An 18266-nucleotide genomic window follows, 5' to 3' on the forward strand; every position below is an offset into this window, starting at 1 on the left:
GCAATTATTAGGAAATGGAAGACATACAAGACCACTGATAATCTCCCTCGATCTAGGGCTCCACGCAAGATCTCACCCCGTGGGGTCAAAATGATCACAAGAACGGTGAGCAAAAATCCCAGAACCACACGGGGGGACCTAGTGAATGACCTGCAGAGAGCTGGGACCAAAGTAACAAAGCCTACCATCAGTAACACACTACGCCGCCAGGGACTCAAATCCTGCAGTGCCAGACGTGTCCCCCTGCTTAAGCCAGTACATGTCCAGGCCCGTCTGAAGTTTGCTAGAGTGCATTTGGATGATCCAGAAGAGGATTGGGAGAATGTCATATGGTCAGATGAAACCAAAATATAACTTTTTGGTAAAAACTCAACTCGTCGTGTTTGGAGGACAAAGAATGCTGAGTTGCATCCAAAGAACACCATACCTACTGTGAAGCATGGGGGTGGAAACATCATGCTTTGGGGCTGTTTTTCTGCAAAGGGACCAGGACGACTGATCTGTGTAAAGGAAAGAATGAATGGGGCCATGTATCGTGAGATTTTGAGTGAAAACCTCCTTCCATCAGCAAGGGCATTGAAGATGAAACGTGGCTGGGTCTTTCAGTATGACAATGATCCCAAACACACCGCCCGGGCAACGAAGGAGTGGCTTCGTAAGAAGCATTTCAAGGTCCTGGAGTGGCCTAGCCAGTCTCCAGATCTCAACCCCATAGAAAATCTTTGGAGGGAGTTGAAAGTCCATGTTGCCCAGCGACAGCCCCAAAACATCACTGCTCTAGAGGAGATCTGCATAGAGGAATGGGCCAAAATACCAGCAACAGTGTGTGAAAACCTTGTGAAGACTTACAGAAAAGTTTTACCTGTGTCATTGCCAACAAAGGGTATATAACAAAGTATTGAGAAACTTTTGTTATTGACCAAATACTTATTTTCCACCATAATTTGCAAATAAATTCATAAAAAATCCTACAATATGATTTTCTGGATTTTTTTCCTCATTTTGTCTGTCATAGTTGACGTGTACCTATGATGAGAATTACAGGCCTCTCTCATCTTTTTAAGTGGGAGAACTTGCACAATTGGTGGCTGACTAAATACTTTTTTTCCCCACTGTATATATTCTTAAATTCCATTCCTTACTATATTTGTGTGTATAGGGTATATGTTGTGTTGTTAGATATTACTGCAAGAAGCACAAGCATTTCGCAACACCCGCAATAACATCTGCTAAACACGTGTATGTGACAAATACATTTTGGGTTAGGTTTGGGTGGCGGTCTGTGTATATTTGTAAACAACAGCTGGTGCACGAAATCTAATATTAAGTAAGTCTCAAGGTTTTGCTCGCCTGAGGTAGAGTATCTCATTATAAGCTGTAGACCACACTATTTACCAAGAGATTTTATCTACATTTATCGTAGCCGTTTACCACCACAAACTGATGCTGGCACTAAGACCGCACTCAATGAGCTGTATAAGGCCATAAGCAAACAGGAAAACGATCATCCAGAGGCGCCGCTCCTAGTGTCTGGGGACTTTAATGCAGGGAAACTTAAATCAATTTTACCTAATTTCTACCAGCATGTTAAATGTGCAACCAGAGAAAAAAAATACTCTAGACCACCTTTACTCCACACACAGAGACGCGTACAAAGTTCTCCCTCGCCCTCCATTTGGCAAATCTGACCATAACTCTATCCTCCTGATTCCTGCTTACAAGCAAAAACTAAAGCAGGAAGCACCAGTGACTCGGTCAATAAAGAAGTGGTCAGAAGACGCAGATGCTAAGCTACAGGACTGTTTTGCTAGCACAGACTGGAATATGTTCCGGGATTCTTCCAATGGCATTGAGGAGTACACAATATCAGTCACTGGCTTCATCAATAAGTGCATCGATGATGTCGTCCCCACAGTGACCGTACATACAGTGGGGAAAAAAAGTATTTAGTCAGCCACCAATTGTGCAAGTTCTCCTACTTAAAAAGATGAGAGATGCCTGTATTTTTCATCATAGGTACACGTCAACTATGACAGACAAATTGAGAAAAGAAATCCAGAAAATCACATTGTAGGATTTTTAATGAATTTATTTGCAAATTACGGTGGAAAATAAGTATTTGGTCACCTACAAACAAGCAAGATTTCTGGCTCTCACAGACCTGTAACTTCTTCTTTAAGAGGCTCCTCTGTCCTCCACTCGTTACCTGTATTAATGGCACCTGTTTGAACTTGTTACCAGTATAAAAGACACCTGTCCACAACCTCAAACAGTCACACTCCAAACTCCACTATGGCCAAGACCAAAGAGCTGTCAAAGGACACCAGAAACAAAATTGTAGACCTGCACCAGGCTGGGAAGACTGAATCTGCAATAGGTAAGCAGCATGGTTTGAATAAATCAACTGTGGGAGCAATTATTAGGAAATGGAAGACATACAAGACCACTGATAATCTCCCTCGATCTGGGGCTCCACGCAAGATCTCACCCCGTGGGGTCAAAATGATCACAAGAACGGTGAGCAAAAATCCCAGAACCACACGGGGGGACCTAGTGAATGACCTTCAGAGAGCTGTTACCAAAGTAACAAAGCCTACCATCAGTAACACACTACGCCCCCAGGGACTCAAATCCTGCAGTGCCAGACGTGTCCCCCTGCTTAAGCCAGTACATGTCCAGGCCTGTCTGAAGTTTGCTAGAGTGCATTTGGATGATCCAGAAGAGGATTGGGAGAATGTCATATGGTCAGATGAAACCAAAATATAACTTTCTGGTAAAAACTCAACTCGTCGTGTTTGGAGGACAAAGAATGCTGAGTTGCATCCAAAGAACACCATACCTACTGTGAAGCATGGGGGTGGAAACATCATGCTTTGGGGCTGTTTTTCTGCAAAGGGACCAGGACGACTGATCCGTGTAAAGGAAAGAATGAATGGGGCCATGTATCGTGAGATTTTTAGTGAAAACCTCCTTCCATCAGCAAGGGCATTGAAGAGGAAATGTGGCTGGGTCTTTCAGCATGACAATGATCCCAAACACACCGCCCGGGCAACGAAGGAGTGGCTTCATAAGAAGCATTTCAAGGTCCTGGAGTGGCCTAGCCAATCTCCAGATCTCAACCCCATAGAAAATCTTTGGAGGGAGTTGAAAGTCCGTGTTGCCCAGCGACAGCCCCAAAACATCACTGCTCTAGAGGAGATCTGCATGGAGGAATGGGCCAAAATACCAGCAACAGTGTGTGAAAACCTTGTGAAGACTTACAGAAAACATTTGACCTGTGTCATTGCCAACAAAGGGTATATAACAAAGTATTGAGAAACTTTTGTTATTGACCAAATACTTATTTTCCACCTTAATTTGCAAATAAATTCATTAAAAATCCTACAATGTGATTTTCTGGATTTTTTTTCTAATTTTGTCTGTCATAGTTGACGTGTACCTATGATGGAAATTACAGGCCTCTCTCATCTTTTTAAGTGGGAAAACTTGCACAATTGGTGGCTGACTAAATACTTTTTTCCCCCACTGTACATACCCCAACCAGAAGCCATGGATTACAAGCAACATCGGCACTGAGCTAAAGGGTAGAGCTGCCGCTTTCAAGGAGCGGGACTCTAAACCGGACGCTTATAAGAAATCCCGCAATGCCCTCCAATGAACCATCAAACAGGCAAATCGTTACTACAGGACTAAGATTGAATCTTACTACACCGGCTCCGACGCTCGTCGGATGTGGCAGGGCTTGCAAACTATTACAGACTACAAAAGGGAAGCACAGCTGCGAGCTGCCCAGTAACCCGAGCCTACCAGATGAGCTAAATTACTTCTATGCTCTCTTCGAGGCAAGCAACACTGAAGCATGCATGAGAGCATCAGCTGTTCCGGGACGACTGTGTGATCACGCTCTCCGTAGCCGATGTGAGTAAGACCTTTAAACAGGTCAACATTCACAAGGCCGCAGGGCCAGACGGATAACCAGGACGTGTACTCCGAGCATGCACTGACCAACTGGCAAGTGTCTTCACTGACATATTCAACCTGTCCCTGACTAAGTCTGTAATACCAACATGTTTCAAGCAGACCACCATAGTCCCTGTGCCCAAGAACACTAAGGTAACCTGCCTAAATGACTACCGACCCGTAGCACTCACGTCTGTAGCCATGAAGTGCTTTGAAAGGCTGGTCATGGCTCACATCAACACCATTATCCCAGAAACCCTAGACCCACTCCAATCAGTGTTCAACACCATAGCGCCCTGAAAGCTCATCACTAAGCTAAGGACCCTGGGACTAAACACCTCCCTCTGCAACTGGATCCTGGACTTCCTGACAGGCCACCCCCAAGTGGTAAAGGTAGGTAACACATCTGCCACACTGATCCTCAACACGGGGGCCCCTCAGGGATGCGTGCGCAGTCCCCTCCTGTACTTCCTGTTCACCCATGACTGCATGGCCAGGCACGACTCCAACACCATCATTATGTTTGCCAACGACACAACAGTGGTAGGCCTGATCACCGACAACGATGAGACAGCCTATAGGGAGGAGGTCAGAGACCTGGCCGTGTGGTGACAAGATAACCTCTCCCTCAACGTGATCAAGACAAAGGAGATGATTGTGGACTACAGGAGGACCGAGCACGCCCCCATTCTCATCGACAGGGCTGTAGTGGAGCAGGTTGAGAGCTTCAAGTTCCTTGGTGTCCACATCACCAACAAACTATCATGGTACAAACAAACCAAGACAGTCGTGAAGAGGGCACGACAAAGCCTATTACCCCTCAGGAGACTGAAAAGATTTGGCATGGGTCCTCAGATCCTCAAAAAGTGATACAGCTGTACCATCAAGAGCATCCTGGTACCTGTATCCTGGTACCTGTACTGGTTGCGTCACTGCCTGGTATGGCAACTGCTCGGCCTCCGACCGCAAGGCACTACAGAGGGTAGTGCGTACGGCCCAGTACATCACTGGCCAAGCTTCCTGCCATCCAGGACCTCTATACCAGGCGGTGTCAGAGGAAGGCCCGAAAAATTGCCAAAGACTCCAGCCGCCCTAGTCATAGACTGTTCTCTCTGTTACCGCACGGCAAGCTGTACCGGAGCGCCAAGTCTAGGTCTAAAAGGCTTCCTAACAGCTTCTACCCCCAAGCCATAAGACTCCTGAACTGCTAATCAAATGGCTACCCGGACAACTTGCATTGTCCCCCCCCCCCCCCACCCACTCTTTTACGCTGCTGCTACGCTCTGTTTATTATCTATGCATAGTCACTTTAACTCTACCTACATGTACATATTACCTCGACTAACCTGTGCCCCCGCACATTGACTCTGTACCGGTACTCCCTGTAAATAGCCTCGCTACTGTTATTTTACTGCTGCTCTTTATTTATTTGTTATTTAACTTAACTATTTTTTACTTAACACATTCTTCTTAACTGCATTTTTGGTTAAGGGCTTGTAAGCATTTCACTGTAAGGTCTACCTGTTGTATTCGGCGCATGTGACAAATTAAATATGATTCGATATCATCCTAATTAGAGTTTCCCTGGATTTGCATTTACTATGTTAACAATGTGATTTAACAGATTGATGTTGGGAAAATAGATGGCAAAAATGCAGAATGGTGTTAAATGCCTGTAAACAGCTTGGGGAGAAAAAATATTTCACAGATGTAATTATGTAATATTAGGCCTACTGTCACATGCTCGTGCTCATCATGGTTCTTACAGGCAAAGTGAACTGACAAAACTTGCTTGTGGTGCACGCAGCTCAAATAATATGTAACACTGTGATTGCGTCGGACATGAAACAACAATACTCAAATGTAACAGCACAACAAAATAGACATTATAACAAATATTTTGCAGGTGCCTTATCATTTTTACCACCATTGGTGCAACTAGTGCTTTCTAACTGCACCAGTGGCGGCTCCTGAAAAAATTCTCAGGAGGGGCAATTTTTCTGATGATTTAGGTGACCTACACACATTTTAAAAAAGATATGTCCAGCAACAACATGAAGACAGGGGCAGCATATAAGTCAATACCAGAAGCATTTATTGACTGATCTGGGGAGATGGATTCCAGTTTCTGTGACAGATTATAAATAATCTCTGATGCCTTTGTTATATTAGCTTTTGGTTGAATGTACTGTCGTAGTAAATATATAATGTTATAGCTTGGTCTGACTAAAATCTTGTGCATGACCCATTTTGTGTTGGGCCTTTGTATTCAATACAATGAACAAGAGTCCTATCTTGTCAGCCTTGTCAGCAGGTGGCTAAGGATAACACCCACGCCATAGGTCTCTCAGTTCTTCCAACTCACGAGTTCTTGCCCTGAGGACACACACACACACACCCACACACACACACCCACACATCATCACTGATAAACACACACACACACACACACACACATCATCACTGATAACAAACACACACACACACACACACACTGATAACAAACACACACACACACACACAAATCCTCTTCTCTTAGGCTGAACATCTGAAGACAGAGAACCCGAATCAGAGCCAATGCAACAGTGACACTAGCCTGGAGGTGACCTCGCCCAACTCATCAGGACCAATCAGAAGATCAGAACTACTAGATTCAACCTACTTCATTTTATTGTATAAAATGTCAGCACACAATGTTTAGGGGCTCTTCTGATAAACTCCCTACGAGTTTGACGAACGGGTCCGTGCACGCGATTCCAGATATCTTTACCTCTGAATAAACTGCCTTATATTATACAATTATCCACCTTGTCCAAAAGTCTCTACTTGGTCTCCGTTCTCCAGTAAACTTGTTTTATCAACAATAGTAAGGTTCAATGACACAGAAAGCAGTTCAATGTCGGGGTACAGAGTCGCTCTCTTACCAGGATCGCGGTCCGCTCTGACCAGGGTGAAGCCGGCCGGCTCCACCTCTCTGTCCGGGACTCTGTCATCCAGCCAAGTCTCCCAGCTGTATTGGGATTCCGCTGCCAGCAGCGTTTTCATTATTTAGTCCGTTCGTAGCGGGTATGTACACGATCAACAAGATCAGTCCAAAACCGAAGATCAGTCCAAAGCAGAATGTTTGCAGAATGTTTGTAAACTAAGTCTACAAATTAAAAACATAAAATAACGCCACACTGCAGGTCGCAACATAGACGCTGCTAGCCGCCATTGTCTTAGTTACGTTCAACGTTACGTCACGTATGACGAAAGCGCGTAAGTGCATGCCCACAGACACCCATAGAGAATGTATTGAAAGCTTTGAAATGTGAAAAAAATAGATTTTACATGACAGGCTATGAGAGACTTCTGGGCGATTTTCAACCTGACTGAAATCGCCCAAAAAACGGGCGGGGCCATTTGAAGCACGACTTTAGCCTGATTTGACATTTAGTGGCTGGCAGATCAGACGTGAACACTGATAACTGCTGTTGCCGTGATATAATTGATTAGAAAAAAAATCCCTTCCTTTTCCCGTTTGGCAGTGCGTCGCCCATATCGCCCTATTGAACAAGCCGTCCCTGAACTGCACTGAACCAAAACAGTGGCGCGGGGGGAGGGAAGCAAAACTTTCCGGTGGGCAAAACCATTAATCTTGAGGCGACGGGGGAGGGGGTGCAAAATGCAATCTTTTAATTATTTTGTAATATATATAAAAAATTTGACATATCTGTTTTCATACAGACTAGCACAAAACATTACTAATCATTGAAAATGACAAATTACCCAATGGATCATGATACTTTTCTGGTAAGAAAGTGGGGACACCTATTTTGAAATTCGGGATGCAGCTGCTCCGTTTGCGCCATTGCTCTGGAGCCTATGTTTAGCACCATAGTGTAGCCGAAGGACAGCTATTTTCCACCCTCCTCTGACTTCAATACAAAACATAGGAGGCTCGTGCTCCTTCCCCCCTTCCATATACCTACATGGCAATCATGACGACTTCCGGAAGACGTCCTACAACCAATCAAAGCTTTTGAAGTATGAACTAACATGTCCATCCAATCAAAGGATCAGAGAAGGAACCTAGTACTAGGCATGTGTGATTTAGAAGTTTGGTGAGTTGGTGACATTGTTGGATAGATTGAGAGATTGAGCATTTTTTGGGATATTATTAAATTCAAATTAGTTTCTTCAAACTACAGGAGATGGAGGAGGTAGATTGTCTTGTTTTCTTGGTTTTATAACTTTATTTGTGTGTTGAGTTAATGCAATTTATTTCAATTTGCCTTGCTAACTTTAGTAGTTAGCTCGCTACCAGAGTGCAGCTAGCTCGCTACCAGAGTGCAGCTAGCTCGCTACCAGAGTGCAGCTAGCTCGCTACCAGAGTGCAGCTAGCTCGCTACCAGAGTACAGTTTTCTCAGCCAGAATGGCTAGCTAACGCTAACGACAATGTAGTCGATTTTTTGTTGAAGAACCCATTTCATTGGCCATCAGAATCAAGCTTCAGGGAAAAAGCAGCGTCGATCATGTAATGGATGAAGGTCTGCGTATTCAAACAATAATACATTTTTGGGCATTGAAGAGTTGGCTTTTAGGGGGCACGATGAGAGGGAATGTTCCACTAACAAGGGCAACTATTAGGAGCTTGCAGAGGTAATTGCATGTTATGATGCTTTACTTTCTGAGAATATGGACGTTTCTACTGTCTTCTCTGGAATGTCGAAATCAATTCAGAATGATTTGACAGCTTCATCGCATCATCCATTAAAAGTGAGATTAAAAGAGGTTGACGCGTGCAGCGCATTTTTTCAAATGAGTTAAATCGACATCCATTGATGGAAAATGATCTGCAGAGTTTAGTAAGGGCAAATGATATTTTCTGTTGCCACATATTCAAATTCCTTTATTAGCTACATCTCATAGCTCACAATAATCATTATTTTGAGGAAAACCACATTTAGCTTCTAATGTCATTACAAGTTACTACGATATTCCTTCTAAATTGGCTAGATAACGTTATGGAAAAAGGGTTTATTGTATAAATATGGCACTTTTTTTTGGGGGGGGGGGGGGGGGGGGGGGGGGCTAGTTTTCAGGCCTTTTGGGCAGGTTTTTAATGGCCATTGGGCTAGACATTTTAGCTAGACCTGGCAACCCTACACAGATCACTTGCTGCTGTTTACTGCTACTATCTAGCTATGATAAGTAGCTCAATGGCAATGACATTTGCTAGCAAGCCATAAACATGGATAATATCTAACAAAGGGGAGCGAGGGTAGGACAAATGATGAAAGGTAGGACAAATGATGAAAGGATGATCCACGCTCTGAATGACTCAAACCTGCCCGTAGTTTGAGAAGTGTGAACGAATCAGCTGCTTCTGATCTGCAGCTTTCTTGGTCTATAAACATACAGGGAGATAACGGTAAAGTTAAACCTATTGTTGCCAACCTTTATTTTTTCCCCTTTTAAAAAACACCCCTTCCCTATTACATGCACTTGAATTTGCTATGTAGAGGGACTATCAGCAAAGCCGATATAGAATGTAGAGGCAAGACGGACACGCCTGGCGCCCAAATTGATGACGGTTCAGTCAGTCATCCTGATGAGGCCTTCCCAGCTAGCTAGTTTATGCTTGTGGCTAGAAACTTCAGTGAGAATTTGAAACTTGTCTGCCGAAATTGGGACTTGGGAGTGTACTGAATCATTCCGTTTTTATGGGAGTGATTGTTGTTTTTGTACAAAAATTTTATACGTTAATGCCGCAACTTTGTGTACATTTTCGGAGAAAATCACTACAATAAATCTTAAAATTGTCACCCTGGCCTGATATTGCCTACACTACCTAGCCACTTGCCATACTGCGGCAAGCGGGAGCGAAAGACACTGCCCAGTGTTGTTGCTGGCATGCAGCGCAAACTTTCCCCATTGAGCAGTGTAGACTGTATCAGAGTGACATCCAAATGGTTACTATCAATATTACAAGTTATTTATCGTGTAGGCTGCTATCCTACACAAAATAAAATCAAGTGGGATGGAACAAATTGGAGATAGTGACCAAATCCAGATGGTGACCAATACTACAAGTTATTCAAAATAAACATCACTTTATTTTATACGTTTCAACTAGCACCATGCTGCTGTTGTTGCCAGCTAGCCAGCATAAACTAGCTGGGCCTGGGAAGGGATCATCAGGACGACTGCCTGAACCAAATCCATTAGTCTCCACACTCGACTCAGCTGTGTGACATACGTCATCAATTTGGACACCAGGCGTGTCCATATAGCCTATACCGATAGAGAAGGGCCAATATCTGCCCGATATTGGCCGATTATCGGTCGTTCTCTTTCATTCTAATGTTTACCTCACGTTAGCAATCTACAGTATCCCCCAAACCATACTCAATCACAGACCCTCCTTGCTTATTGTTGTGTAGTAAGTTTGTACTTTAATCAAATTATCAAAAGGACATTCATTTATTTTATTTAAACGTAACCATTGCACCCCACTACAAAAATTACACTCATTTGTGAACTGATAAGACTTAAAATATACATAATATACAGTTAAAAGAGCAACTGAGTATGGTACAAATAGTTTATAGTGTAGATGGTCCTTTCTTAAAAATATATGGAAATAACTCATTTAAAGAACCAAGAGTTCCGAAATGGGCCTTGCTTTGCAGGAAATTCAGTTTAAAATGTTCCTTGTACAGTATATTCCTTTTGGTAAGACTTAAGATTAAATTGCTCCATCACTATATGTACCCTAATACCCTAGCTAATGCTCTTACTAAAGAAATGACAGCGTTACTACACAGGTTTAAGAGCACATTATTTTAAAGTGTTACTTCCTTTGCAGTCCAATGTTAACATGTACATTTGATGTACTAGCTAATAATACTGATATATGAAATTATGATTAAAATCTGTATACAGTATTACTTGTTTACACTTGTGTAAGAAGGTAAATAACTATTTAAATGTAATAAATGTGCAGTTTGGTTCTGTATCCAATTGAAGCGACCGCTTTTTTCTTCGTAAGTGAAACAAGTTCTGCCCAAAAACATTGTTATTTTCAGCATGGACAAATAAACATGTTAGTGTAAAATGTTGGGTTGTTAGGGACTTAGACTGTGATCCACTTTTTTCCATCTTCATATTTTCATTTATTAACCATGTGGTGTATATTCTAGTGCAATTTCACCAGTTTAGTAAATCATTGTTAAATCAGATTTTTTAATTAAGATTAATACGCATATGTAAATGAAACTCCATAAAACATGTCATATTCACTAGGTGGGGATAGATGTGTTAAACGTTTTTCTGAAAACCAATTCAGATGAAAGAGCGATCATGTTTTGAACTCCCAAATCAAAGTGCACAATATGTTTCCACATGCAATTTGGGCAGTGTCTACTGTATTTCAAATTGTCATCGTAAAAACATGAGTGACAACTAATTTAGTTTTGCTAGATTTAGTTGTTTTTTAAAAAGTTTTTTATTTTTAAATCTATGAGAGTGTCATGTTACTTTTGACTCCAACACTACTCTTTCAATGAGTGGACACGGTTCTATACCAACCCAATTTCTCAAAGTGCATTGGTGCTTGACTAGCCTGATCCCAGGTCTGTTTTTGAGGTCTTGCTGACGTTGGCCAGACAGCACAAACAGATCTGGGACTAGCATAGTGGTTGACAGGAGGAAGAGTCAAAGGACGGCCATGTCTTCTGCTCGTGGTGTCACTAGCCCCTCAGCAAACCTCAGATCTATTGCTTTGTACAGGCTTTGAAGAAGCTTCAGATAAACATAATTGTTAATTGACAGACATGTTTAAATATTACAGATGTGTGTATCAACTATATATCACGTAGATGTGGAGGGTATTGACTTGGTCCATGTGCTCTTTGGAGCTCTTTCACAGCTTCAAGCAAGGTCAAGCCTTATTCCCACAACGCATGCAGTAGGTAATGTTGAAAAACAAGAAACTATACTGAACAAAAATATAAACGCAACATGCAACAATTTCACAGATTTTACTAAGTTAGTTCATATAAGGAAATCAGTCAATTGAAAGAAATGGTAGAGAAATGTACATTACATTTTCTGGCAACAGCTCTGGAGGATATTCCTGCAGTCAGCATGCCAATTGCACACTCGCTCAAAACTTGAGACATCTGTGGCATTGTGTTATGTGACAAAACGAAACATTTTAGAGTGGCCTTTTGTCCCCAGCACAAGGTGCACCTGTGTAATGATCATGCTGCTTCTTGATATGCCACACCTGTCAGGTGGATGGATTATCTTGGCAAAGGAGAAATGCTCACTAACAGGGATCTAAAATGTGTGCACAACATTTGAGAGAAATAAGCTTTCCGTGCGTATGGAAAATGTTATTTTTATTAGCTCATGAAACATGGGACCAACACTTTACATGTTGCGTTTATATTTTTGTTCAGTGTAGTAAAGGTGTGTCAATCACCTTAAAGTGGATGGAACACTAGCAAAATAACATGCGTCTCTCGCTCTCTCCCTCCCTAGGGGGTTGAATTCGAACACTCTCTCTCCTAACCAGTCAGTTAGTGTGGGTGTGTAAAAGTGCAGTTGAGGCCTTGATCATTTCGGATGTTACCAGATTAAGTAAGAACCAGGCTAACCCTGAACGCTCTGTGCTTTTTTTAAAGGGGGTAATTCTTGATTTGGACATTGGCTCCCCCTCATATTCGCGAGGAGAAGTTGATGCTGGTCACCATCTTCTGGATCTTGTCCTCATTCTTCAGGACGTTGGACTTGACGGCGCAGATCTTGTCCTGCTGCTCCTTGATCAGCTGCTCCAGCTCGGCTAGCTCGGCCTTCAGAGGCTCCACCGCGCTGTCCGTCACTCTGGAAAAGATATGCACGCCAATATATAATGTACGCCATGTCGTGTGTGTGTGAGAATGTGTGTTGGTGGTCTTTCAGATCTGTTGCTGCAGCAAGGCCTGTGTGTGCTCCTTGTTTTCCTTCCTCCAGGCTTTAGTGCAGGGCTCTCTAACCCTGTTGTAACTAACCTGATTCAGCTTATCAACCAACTAATTATTAGTCAGGTGCGCAGGATTTGAGCAAAAACCTACAGGACGGTAGCTCTCCAGGAACAGGGTTGGAGAACCCTGCTTTAGTGTGTGTGTGTTCATGTATGATGTGTGTGTGTTCATGTATGATGTGTGTGTGTTCATGTATGATGTGTGTGTAGCCTTCTAACCTCTGTTCCTGCAGCAGGGCCTGCGCATGCTCCTTGTTCTCCCTCCTCCAGTTGTGCAGCTCGTTCTGCATGGCGTCCATGTCCTCCTGGATGTAGTCCATGATCTTGCCCAGGGGCAGGGCGCTGCGGCACACCGTCTGGATGGACGAGCGCAGCCGCTCAATCTCCCTGGACACCAGGTCCCGCTCCTTCTTCCTGGATGCCTCCGACACCAGGCTCTGGGTCTGGAGAGAAGGAGGGAGGGATGGATGGAGGGATAGAGAGAAGGGGTGGATAGATGGATGGAGGAGAGAAGCCAAGAAAGATTGTTACTACAACATAAAAAAACTGGATTTTGGCTCAATCAGTTTCAATTATATGTGAATGGAGGATACATTTCGAAATGCAGGAAATCTTGATTAATTCCAGAAAAATCACATCCATGAGAGGAGAAAAAAGATGGATGGAGAGGTGGAGGAGAGAACCAAAAAGAGATTGATGATCTTGAATTTTAAAGTCTATAGGGTGGCCGTGGAATGGGAGAAAACCAATTCCCTTCTACTGCTTGATGTTTCTCAGCGTTTCTGAGGCCAAGTTAAGCAAGCCTTTATCACTAAAATAAAGCAGGGACTCAAGGGACACCTCTTTGAGCAAATGAGCAGTCATTTTGCCTGAAACATCCTAACAGTCTAATAAATAAATGTCATATATGCTATATAATTTTTTTAATCCTTTGGTTGTGTTTATGAAGGTCTTGGGTAACAGCAGACAGCAAATATTAGTTTTTTGGTATTTGCCAATAGAAACCTCCGAAATCTGCTATATCTGATATTATATAGAAATCAAAACATCTTGTCACTCTGTAGGACAAAACAAATCATCTTAAAACTGCTTAGACACATTCTGTTTGTGATATCAAAATATAGTTATTTAAGTCAAGGACGGAGGGGGGCATGACTTTAAAAATGGCAGAGATATTTGAATTAAAAATTCATAGAGTCAAAATGACTCACTCGGCTCTTCTAGTTTTATTGTCCCACGAAGTGATGAAATGATGTGCTGGAAAGCAACTCTTCATACTTTTTGGATGTCTGTAATAATGCTCAAATTCTTTACCACTGCCACACACTTGCAAATGTGCATGCACACACTCCTCTCAACTCTACCAGAGGCTACTTCAACCGAATCACATAACAAGTATCAAATGTACAGAGCCAGTCACAGGGCTGCATTTAGTGGTTTAGGATTTCAAGGCTAAAAATGTTAGGCAGGAATTATACAAACCTAGGCTGTGTATATAAATATCAAACGCGTGGCTGAATTATGCTGGCTAATGTGGGGGGACTGGCTGGTGAAGGCCTCCTCTGTATGGTATGTGGCTGGGGAGTCCTGCTCTGCTATGCCACAGTCACCCCTCAGCCCCAGGATGGGAGGGAGGGGAGGGGGGTGGAGGGCTTCCCCTTGGCACAGTGAGGGCCAGGGATGTTTACTCAGCTGGGTCTGCAGGCTGGTGTGTGTGTGGCACTGCAGGCACACACACACACACACACACACTAGATGGCACCCACCCACACTCCTGTGGACTTAAACCCGTTGTTTATTTTAGTAACAGGCTGTGGCAGTGAAGTTATTTTACTACAGTATTCGGTAACAACTACTACACTTATGGCCCTTTTCAAGTTAAACTCTTGAACCAATGTGTCATTCTGGCCTCCAGATCGAAACACCTGCTTTTACGGGGCCGGAGATATCACACTCCCGCTACATGACAGTGTAAACTATCCAACAACTTCCCCTTCAAAACAGACCAACTGTCTTTCATTACAGGCTAGCTTCTTATCATTCAGCTTATAAAAAGAAGCCAACTCAATAATTTCAGCTTAGAAACACACTAAACTACATAGAACTAAAAACTGTAAAAAAAAAATAAATAAAAATAAAAAGAATAATAATAATAACACTTCAAATGTCAACTCTATCTACCTTTCCTTCAGGAAGCCAGCAAAAATTTCTGACAAGCTGCCTCATTTTTTCCCCCTCCCTTCCCTCTGCGGTTTGCAAAGTGTGTGAGGATTGAAATGTCTAATCGTCGTCTGCAATGTGGGTGGCGTTCCCCTCGGCCCAGTGAACACTGCGGCTACACAAACACGCCGCGGCTCAGTCAGCCCGCCGGCCATGGTGGAGCACTGCGGAAGCCCCCACGGGCTCTGCTCTGTTTGCTGTCCACTTGCAAAGCCTCAACCCCTCAGAAAACCAGGAAAATATTAAAAAGAAAACCCGTCCCTGGTCTGCATGGTGCACTCTGTCCGGCGAGCATAAATCAGCCCTTTATAGGGCCTCTAGTCGGGCTCTACAAGCCCAACGCGCTCCTATTTTTGCTATTTTTCACCCTGACCCAAGAACACGATTTGTTTTGAGTCCGGTGGCTGGAGGAAGGGTGAGGAGGCAGGTTTTCCCATTAGCTCATAAAGTCAGTAACGGAAGCTCCGTTGGCCGTGGAGGCTCCTCACAGGAGGACCATCCTACTCAGTGAATTTCCTAAAAATAAAAATAGTGAAAAAAATTTTTTAGTTGTCCTTTATAGATAAAACTATTCTAAATATATTAATGTCACCAAATAACTGATTAAAACACTGTTTTGCAATGAATGTGTACAGTAGCCTCAACAGCACTCTGTAGGGTAGCACAATGGGGTAGCTGGAGGACAGATATTTTCCGGCCTCCTCTGGGTACATTGACTTCAATACGAAACAATGAGCCTCCTAGGTTCTCACCCCTTCCATAGACTTACAAAGTACTTATGACGACTTCCGAAGGACGTCTTCCAACCTTCCAATGTTGTCCCTCTGATCAGATAATTAATAAAGTACTGAAAGCATAAGCTACAGCTAGCTAGCACTGCAGTGCATAATGTGAAGAGTAGAGAGAAAGACAATAGTTTAACAGTTTTGAACAAATTAATTTCTTTAAAAATTAAGGAGAAGCAGGAGAGCGATATTTCGTTGTATGTCTTTTTCAGTTTCAGTTTCACTTAAGCTAGCTAATTTTGCCTACTCAACAACCTGACTCAAACAGAGAGGAATGATATGTATGTTAGCTAGCTGGCTAAGGCTATCCAACACTTCCAATTCAAGATAAGCTTTCGATTTTATAAATGTATTGTCGCTGGGGCCCGCCGGTGTCTGCTAAAATGCTTGCTGTACACTACTGTGTGATTGTACACATGGTTTGGATTGTGGGTTTACTAGCGCGTTAGTTCTAGTAGCTATGTTGACTATGACGTTAGCTAATATTGTAACAACGATGTAGGCTGTGTGTAGCGGTTAAGGTATGAAGGTTTGGCTTGGAGAGATTCTTTCACCTGGTCACAGACAGCTGTTGTGTTGTGCACTGAAGTCCACAAGCGAAGGGAAAATGTGAGAGGAGGAGAGTGTGTAGATGTGATGCTGTTTGTATGGCTGCTATGAAAGTGAACTGTGTGTGCGGGTGATAAGGGGTGTATTCATTCCGCCAATTCTGTTGCAAAACCTTTCTTAAACGAGGGCAAACAGCACAAAATGGGGATGGACCTACCTGAATTTGTCCAATAAAACCTAGTTTTAGTTGCAAGACTTAGCGTTTTCCAACTGTTTGGACTAATGATTACACCCTAGATCATCCAGATGCAGGCAAGAGTGTGCAAGGCGGTATGTGTCACTGTCTGTCACCTCGATTACTCCAATTTGTCTCTTGACCTGTGCACCTACGTTATAAACTTTCATTTGTAGGCTAGGTTGTAGCAACCTCAAGATGGGTATAGGGCAAATTAGAGTATAATGTAGTAGCCTAAACATATCGATGTTACATGGAGCTGGGTGAATGAAATATGAATGACAGTCATCCAATATGCTGTAATAGAAATAAGGCAATGCTCATAAAAAAAAAGAAATAGTCTAATCTTAAATGGCATCGACCGCCACTGGTGGAGACCCAAGCCGCATATCCTTCTTGGGAGCAGGTGGTACCCAGAGACCTGAGTGTTGCGCATCAATTCCTTTTCTATCGACCTTTCATGGTTTTTCCTAGGAGCCCCTAGTCAATCCATACAGATAAGAGGTTGTCAGGGATACGTCATAATTTGCAATCATGCTTTTCCTTGCAGAAGAATGTGCAAGGAAAAATATCTACTCAGTTCCCTCTGGTTTCGCATTGTAAACAATGTGTTGCTGAGTATACTCCAAACATACAAGTACCAGAATGTTTTATTATGTCTTGTGGAAACTGGGTTTGATGGGCCTCTAATCTCATGCCGGGGACTAAGAGCTGGATCTAAACTCCTCACAGACCTCCTGGCCTGGCTGCAGGGCAGGCTGCTGCGCTGCAACGTGGAATTCAGCCGAACCCTCTGATGCCTAACTTGCTTAATGAGGGAATGCATGCAAAGCACATGATTTATGGAGTTGTTATACGGAGCTGGTAAGAGGGGGTGGGAGAATAACAGTCTTCAAAGTAAGGCTTTGAAAAGAAGAATGGGTTGCCTGCGTGAAACCTGTTAGAGACCCTACCAACCTCTTGGGCGTCATTAATTAAAGAAACATTAATTTACCCACCACTGGACCATTTCAGAGCTGAGTATTGGCTTCCAGACTGATGTAATAAAGCCACTTTATCAACCTCAATTATGGGTCTACTGAAACGTCAGGCGACAAACGTATAAACCGCACACAGCAACAACGTTTCTGTGGTGAATAGCATGACATACTTAGGGTATATGACAATTTCAATTTCCAGTGTCGATCTATGGTCCCAGTAGTCTCAACTGGATTTCCTCGTCTCATTTCCTTCATCCCCACGTTTATTAAAAAAATTAACAATTCTCCTGGCTCTCTTGGGCTTTTGCGATATTGCTTTAAAAATAGTTGTGTTCAGATCAGCGCAGGCAAAGGAAAGGAGACGAGGAGTTGATGACTTCACTTTAGACTTTTGAGACCCATCCACCTCCTGGCTCTAAATTGGAGACAATGCAGGCTACCCAAGGGCCCTGAATTGCATCCCCAGAGAGGTACTCAGAGGTGAGCCAAGGAGCTGCTAGGTATTACAGCATGATGATTAGTCCAG

General features: G+C 43.1%; 1 protein-coding gene across 1 annotated transcript in view; it reads right to left on the minus strand.

Annotated features, from left to right (window-relative positions):
* Positions 1 to 11970: 11970 nt before the first annotated feature.
* The window catches only part of LOC311143925 (TRAF3-interacting protein 1-like), a 40848-nt gene continuing 34552 nt past the window's right edge, over positions 11971 to 18266 (minus strand). Inside the window, exons 14-15 of the mRNA XM_084179805.1 lie at positions 13191 to 13414; positions 11971 to 12832 (exon numbers count right to left, since the gene is read on the minus strand). Of these exons, the coding sequence (XP_084035931.1) occupies positions 12667 to 12832; positions 13191 to 13414 (390 nt within the window). The 3' untranslated portion in view covers positions 11971 to 12666. The remainder of the gene's footprint in view (positions 12833 to 13190; positions 13415 to 18266) is intronic.

The sequence above is a fragment of the Coregonus lavaretus genome, assembly GCF_964263955.1.
Source record: "Coregonus lavaretus genome assembly, chromosome: 16".
NCBI classification, from domain to species: domain Eukaryota; kingdom Metazoa; phylum Chordata; class Actinopteri; order Salmoniformes; family Salmonidae; genus Coregonus; species Coregonus lavaretus.